The sequence below is a fragment of the Vicia villosa genome, linkage group LG5, assembly GCF_029867415.1.
Source record: "Vicia villosa cultivar HV-30 ecotype Madison, WI linkage group LG5, Vvil1.0, whole genome shotgun sequence".
Classification (NCBI taxonomy): domain Eukaryota; kingdom Viridiplantae; phylum Streptophyta; class Magnoliopsida; order Fabales; family Fabaceae; genus Vicia; species Vicia villosa.
The window spans coordinates 28,030,432-28,037,953 of NC_081184.1; the positions used below are offsets into that span (position 1 = coordinate 28,030,432).

Genomic DNA, 7,522 nt, shown 5'->3' on the forward strand with positions numbered 1-7,522 from the left:
TCGAACCGATTACCCACCACTCTTTTCTTAATTCTTGTGGTAATGCCACCAAAAGCATAATGAATGTAAATACAATTTTCAATTGATTTTGCTCGCCACTTTTTCAAATGCTGTTTTAACTTCCTTTATCGACAAGATTTCTCCACGTGGAAACATTTCAGCGGTCCGATTTATCCAACGGTTCAAAACAAATGCAACTCGATTCAACTTTCCCACGCATTCATTACAGAATCCGGACCCTACAAAACCAACACAACACTCTGAATTCACTAGAAACGAATTTGACTTTAACTATTCAACCAAACCCGTTGAAGCGGGAAGATGATTGACACAATCCATCTTGTTCTGCAAGCATAACCTCACACACTCTTCTCTTTCACCGTCCATGGCTCGAAACAAGGTTCCATTTTCTCTTCCTTTTCCAACACCATTACTCCATTCTTCTAGGTTTAGGGTTTTTCTTCTAACTTTTTTTGGACCATTTTCCCCTTTCTGAACGGTTAAATTTGAAATTAATACAGGAAGTTTTGCTTTTGCTGCTTGATGTGGGACCTTCCATGCATTACGTTCTTCCTGAAGTCGAAAAAGTCTGTTCCATGCTTGTACAGAAGAAGGTATTCATAATCTCGATAGTGTTCTGTTCTATTATTCCATTGTTATTGTGTTTAGTTTTGGTTAGGAAGAGCTTCAATAACTAACATGATCATTTTATTTGTTTTTTTTCTTGTTTATATAATAATATGCAGTTGATTTATAACAAGTATGATGAAGTGGGAATTGTCTTATTTGGAACTGAAGGTATTTATTTACTCTAATCTTTACGACTACGATGCACTCTGTAGCACCGACAACTCTGAAAAAAGCGCGTCCTTGTATGTGTCTGTGTCTGAAATTGACACCGACACTTGTGATGATGTTTACTTTATTCAGTGTCGGTATCATGTTTTTGGTGTCTGTGTTTCCTAGATGATGCATATATGCAATGCATTTTCGTTGACTTGTTATTTGGTGTTTTTCATTCTTATTCTAAGTTGAATACATTGGTTTTAGAAGCTTGGTACTGCATTAGAATGATAGACAGTTATAAAAAAAGTGTTCGTTTTTTATAAAATAGCGGTCATGGTGGATTGCGATGGAAGAATTTTTTGAATTCCCTAGCCCGAAGTCGCAATCCTTAAATCATACGGAAATGATCTTTTCTTCTCTTAAACCCTAAACCCTGTTATATATGTTGTGATATCCCACTCTTTCTTACTATCATGGGATACTAACTAGTTAATGGTAACTAACTGTTGGTTTATTTAACAATATGCTTCCCATGTGTGGTGCAAGTGCAACTAGGATGGAATGGTGTTACGGAAATCCACTGTGTTTACATCTTAGCCATAGAGGTCTCCTCAGAGCAATATTGTTGAGAGTTTCTCGCTAGGTCAAGATATGGCTTGAGTAGTGGTTATAAAGGTTTGACCATCTTTATCTTACAAGTTACAAGTCAGTATTGTGAGGTTGAGTTAGACCCTAAGCTCAAATTTCAAGATGGTATCCGTATCGGCGCCTAACCTAGTTTTCTTATAAAGCCATGATCTTTGTCAATCCACTTGAATTTGTCCACACTCTAGATGTTCAGTCTTGGGTGCGAGAGTACGTGTTGAGATTATTGTTAGCCCATGCTTCAGATGTTCGTCCTGAGCATCTTGTTGAAGTCCCACATTGGCTAGAGATATGAACTAAGTAGTGCTTATAAGTTAGTCCACGTGCTTAAATTCTACATGGAATAATTAACTACTGTTAGTGTTAACTAGTTAAGTCAGTTGGAAGAGAGGAAAATATGAAGGTTGGAGGGAAATGAGAGGGGGTATCAATGAATGGGGATCTGATTTTGGGGAGAGTTTATTTAGGTTTCTCTAAAATCTTGGGAAATCTTTGATTCTTCTGTCTTTCATAATCTTCGGCCTTTTCTTATTCAGCCATACATCAGGAATCAGAGTGCTATTAGATTTGTTTTTCCTACTTAGAATTTTGATCCGGTTTCTATTAATCAAGATTTTCCATTTTGTCGATAAAGGAAATCGAGTTTTATTCGTTTTGTACCGTTTGATAAATCGGTCAGCTGAAATGTTTCCACGTGGTAAAATTTTGTCGATAAAGGAGATTGAAAACAACATTTGGGAGGACAGTCAATGAAGCAACTGTAGGCAGAAATATAGGTAGTTAACATTTCCTAAAACAACATTTCGAAAAGTGGTGAACAAAATCAATTGCAAAATGCAAATTGTTTCTACATCTATTAATCCAGATTTTCCATTTTGATTTACTTATTCTACTGTAACCATTAACCATTGCTCAAGACTAAGAAATTTTTTATTACATGACTGTTAAATTGTAATATTGTATAGGACTAAGTGTTGGGCTGTACTAGGCCAACAATAAAATAAGTTAAACTTTGTAGAGATGATGATGTCTATATAGGTGAGTTGATGTACAAAACAAGATAGAGTTGAAAAGTGAATATATCAAAGAAAATGTTGAGGTAGCATGTGTAGAGACGATATGTAAAAGTAGAAGCCTCAATAACAAAAGTAGATTAGATGGATGATTGTCTAGTAACAAGTGGGAATCCAAGTAAAAACTATTGTTTCTAATCATTGAAAAAGATTTAGTTTTAAATGGTTTATATTTAGACATAATATATGATAGAATATTATGACTCCGTCTGATCATTGCAGTTGACCATCCCTCACCCCCTCCTCTATTGGGAAAAGACATCTGTAGTTTTGTTGTTATTGGAGTTTGATCAATTAAAGGCATTTCTTACCAATGTTTGTTACTTTTTCAGACACGGATAACGAACTAACTACAGAAGTGGGTGGATATCAGCATGTTGTGGTTTTGCGAAATACTAAAGTTGTAGACGGAGACATTGTTGAGGCTTTACAACAACTTCCTCGAGGAACAAATGGTGGTGACTGTATCCCCAAATTTATGCATGCCCTCTCATATTGCATATCTTATTCAATGAAAAAAAAAGCTTTTGAATTTTGACCTAATTCAAAATAGCCATGCTACTAACTTATGAAAAATAACCAGACCATATGTCACTAAAAGTATCTCTTTTGACAAATTCTCTTCGTTTAGATTATAAGGTTTCAAAGATTTGTGTTTCTGATTCCTACTGTGTATTCTCACTTCCATTTATCTCATGTTTTAACGTTTAATCCTTAAATAAATTTTGTCCAATTTTAATCCCTATTTAAAAAATAACCCAAAAAACGTTAAATTGGAACTAAAGTTGGACAAAATTTATGCTGGGACTAAACTTGAAAGAGGCTAAAAACATGTAAAACCGTAAAATATAAGCTATGCTATGTATTAAATTATTAATTACTTATTTTTCCATAAAGTCAATTCTTTCCTCTTGCAAATGAACATGATTAGCTCTGTTTTACTTCTTTCTGGTTACCTTTGACTTCAATTTTAGTTCTTGATGCTGTCATTGTTGCCATGGATATGTTAATAAAAAAGTTTGGAGACACTAACAAGGGAAAGAAACGTATTTGCCTTATTACAAATGCACAATGTTCAATAAAAGATCCTTATGAAGGATCAAAAGAAGAGCAAGTTACCACAATTGCTAAACAGATGACAGCTCATGGTATGAGAATGGAAAGTATAATTGTAAGAGGAAAGCTTAGTCAAGATGAAAACAAAGAGATAATGGATGAGAATGACCGTCTTTTAAATATTTTTTCTAAGGAAACATCAACAAGATTGCTGTATGTGGAGGATCCAATTTCTTTGTTCGGTGCTCTTAAAACTCGTAATATAACTCCAGTTACGGTTTTCAGAGGGGATCTTGAACTCAGCCCAAAACTGAGGATTAAGGTGAGATATGCAATATCCGTAGATTCAATCTCTAGGTCCATGAAGAATGCAATATTTTTATTTTCTGACAATCTTTTCATATATCATAAATTATCTTTCAGTTTGCTTGTTTTTCTGTTCATGATTTTCAAATGCTTCAAGTTTGAGTTGTCTATAAACAGTATCAACCTCTATATTGAATAATTAAAGCACAATGAACACATATGCTGGCATATTTAGTGTTGTTTAAACTTCATCTTAATGTTTAACATCATATTTTTTATTTGCATTTTAAATAAAGCGATGTTTCTGATACTCAGGTAATGGTATACAAGAAAACACAAGAAGAGAAATTTCCAACTCTGAAGAAATACTCTGATAAGGCTCCTCAATCTGATAAATTCGCAACACATGAAGTCAAAATAGATTATGAGTACAAGAGTTCCGATGATCCAGATAAAGTTATTCCTCCGGACCAAAGAATTAAAGGTTATCGATATGGGCCTCAAATTGTTCCTATATCCACTGCTGAGTGGGATGTTGTAAAGTTCAAACCGGAAAAGGGCGTGAAGCTTTTGGGATTTACTGATTCTTCTAATGTATTGAGGTAAGATTGCATATGCTTAAATAGAATATGTTCGATTCAATTTTCCTAAAACCTAAAGGAGATTTCCTAACTCACTATTTCACTTTCCTTTTTGTTTCAAAATCTCCATTGAAGACACCAATACATGAAAGAGGTCTATGTGTTCATAGCTGAAACTGGAAATACAAAAGCTGGCCTTGCAGTTTCTTCCCTAGCAAGGGCTATGAAGGAAATGAATAAGGTGGCAATTTTACGGTGCGTTTGGAAAAATGGACAAGGGAATGTTGTCATTGGGGTTTTGACTCCCAATGTATCCGATAGAGAAAATGTTGTAGGTTTTTTTTTTGTCTCGATTTCTTGTATTATTTATTAGTTTACTTTCATTGGTTTCTATTCCGCGACTTCATTTTTTATTAAATAATCTTATTTCTCTGATTATGTTGTGCAGCCTGATTCATTTTACTTCAACGTTCTTCCTTTTGCCGAGGATGTGCGAGAGTTTCAGTTTCCGTCCTTCACTAACTTTCCAGCATCGTGTCAACCAAACCAACAACAACTAGAATCAGCAGCTAACTTCATAAAAATGCTCGATCTTGCACCAGATGGGGAGAAGGAAGTTTTGCTACCTGACTTTACACCAAATCCAGTACTGGCGGTAAATATTCTATCTACTTATGTATTTCCATGTTTCATTTTCCTTCTGATTTTTCTCTTAGTAGGGTTTAAGGTTTGGTTTCTGACTGTTTTTTTTTTTGGTCTTATGATTGTTACTTGATATATGAATCTGCATTTAGCATGCTCCGTTGGTTATAGTTAATACGGGATGCGGAATGGTTTGGAGAAATTATGCTTAATGCCTTAATCCTTTCTAACTAACTCTCCCCGAAATTAAAAATAGCGATAAGCTAAAGCTAACCAGTATATTGATATATCTTTTCAGCGCTTTTATCATTATCTTGATCTGAAATCAAAGCATCCAGATGCTGCAGTACCTCCTCTCGATTACACACTCCGAAAAATTACAGAACCCGAGACTGACCTTGTTTTGCAAAACCAATCTGTCATTGACTCATTTCGTAGGTCTTTTGAGTTGCAGGGAAATCCCTTGGTAAGAATGAGTCCTCAGCTTAGCTCCTAGAAGAGTAATCATTACTAACTTTAGATGAGTTTTAAATTGAAATATCTCACTGCAGAAAAAGCCAAGGCGTTTATTGCGAGAAAAAGTAAGCGATGAAGAGGGTAAAGAAAACATTACAGCCCCGGCAACCAATCTCATCGAATATACGTCTATTAAAGTCGAGAAAATCGGGGATTCAACTCCAGTCCAAGATTTTGAAGCCATGATTTCACGCCGAGACAGTCCAGACTGGGTTCTAAAAGCTATCAACGACATGAAAAATAAAATATTTGATATGGTAGAGGATTCACATGAAGGTGATAACTATACCAAAGCAGTTGAGTGTTTAGTTGCGCTTCGCAAGGGTTGCATCCTTGAGCAGGTATTCCATCTACCTTCCTTTTGCATACTAAAAAACAACAATTAGGACTTTTCCATTTAACTTCTAATCAGTATTGTCAAATAGCGGTAATTTATTAGACTGCTATTATGACGTAGCTGAATTTAAACAAATTGCTATTCTTATGTGATACAATATTCAGTAAAAAGCATTGTTAAATAACACTGTTATAGCAACGTAGCACAGCGGAATTTGAATAACTACTATTTTCTGCAATCCGTGACTGACAATACTGCTTCTATCTGTTATCTTATTCCTATATGCTTTTGTTTGTATTTGAGATTCATGGTAACTTGTTGAGTTGACAAACTTATTCCGTGAAGGAACCGAACCAATTCAACAATTTCCTTAAACATCTTTGCAATTTCTGCCAAGAGAAAAACCTACAAAGTTTCTGTGAATATCTTGCTACTAAGAGACTCACGTTGATTCCCAAAACAGAAGCTATAGACAGGTTTCTCCATGAACTTTTTCTTATGATTCAATTAATTCTAATTTGGATATTTTCTTTACCATATCATAACATATAATTGTTATTTGGTTTTACAATACAGTGATGTTACCGACGAAGAAGCCAGAAGTTTCTTGGTAAAATCCGAATCCAAAAGTGATTAATTTAATTCCCTTGTTTGTGCTGGAATATCTTAGGACTTCATTTTTATGCTCTTGGCAGAATACATGGTTATACTGTAAATATTAGTTGTTATATCCTTGGATTCTAACATTTGATTTTGTGTATGAAAAAATTAAAATCTGCTGAGCTTGAATTTCACTTGCATATGTGCTTTATACAAGAAATGCACTCTAGTTTAAGATAAAGATTATTGCTACTGTATTCTCTACTCTTAATGCATTTCTTGTGATTTGGTCTTTTTTTAAAGTTAAATTTGGTGTTTTGTCAATTGATTTATTTTTTTGGGTTAAATTTCTTTTAAATCACGATAAAATTACAACTTTTTGAATTTAACCTCCTAACATTTTTTATTCAATTTTAGTCATTATTTTGTTTCTATGGAATGGAGACATGATTTTTCTATGGAGAAGGATATGCTTAGATCGATCCCTATTTGGATCAAACTGCCAAGTCTACCACTACCTCTGTGGGGAGTTCAAAGCTTGGGAAAAATAGGATGCGCAGTTGGGAACCCTTTGTTTACAGATGAGTGTACAGCAGAGAAATTAAGGGTTAGCTATGCTCGTCTCTTGGTTGAGGTAGATGTCACGCAGAAGTTGTGTGAAGAAGTCACCATAAAGGACCATGAGGGAAGAATCAGACAGCAGAAGGTGGAATATGAATGGAGGCCAAAGTTTTGTGAGAAATGCCAAAAAGTGGGGCATGTTTGCTCAATTGAAAGGAAACTTGCAGTGAGGACTTGGCAACCAAAGCCAACGAAAAGTGATGAACAGAAAATAAGTAACCAATCAGAACAGGAGAAGGATGATGGAGCCAGAGAGAAGAGTAACAAAGACAATACTGAGCAGAGCCTAGAAGGAAAATCTACTCAAGTTATTGCTGAGCATAGCCCTCAAGAGAAAGAGAGGTGGACAGAGATCAAAA

The 7,522-nt window shown here is 35.0% G+C and overlaps 1 protein-coding gene across 1 annotated transcript; it reads left to right on the forward strand.

The window, feature by feature from the left end:
* The first annotated feature begins 237 nt into the window (after nt 1-237).
* Nucleotides 238-6,716, forward strand: LOC131601501 (ATP-dependent DNA helicase 2 subunit KU80). The gene is made up of 12 exons (XM_058873335.1): nt 238-400; nt 522-614; nt 747-798; nt 2,837-2,968; nt 3,479-3,882; nt 4,182-4,468; nt 4,583-4,778; nt 4,896-5,102; nt 5,388-5,555; nt 5,641-5,946; nt 6,288-6,418; nt 6,519-6,716. The coding sequence occupies exons 1-12, from the start codon at nt 386-388 to the stop codon at nt 6,577-6,579; spliced, it is 2,052 nt and encodes a 683-aa protein (XP_058729318.1). The 5' UTR covers nt 238-385; the 3' UTR covers nt 6,580-6,716.
* Nucleotides 6,717-7,522: the final 806 nt, after the last annotated feature.

Bases quoted from the DNA above. Each gene is read 5' to 3' on its own strand.
- LOC131601501 (XM_058873335.1), top strand. The intron at 2,969-3,478 runs GTATCCCCAAAT...CTTCAATTTTAG, and splicing joins AGGAACAAATGGTGGTGACT to TTCTTGATGCTGTCATTGTT. The intron at 5,947-6,287 runs GTATTCCATCTA...TATTCCGTGAAG, and splicing joins AGGGTTGCATCCTTGAGCAG to GAACCGAACCAATTCAACAA.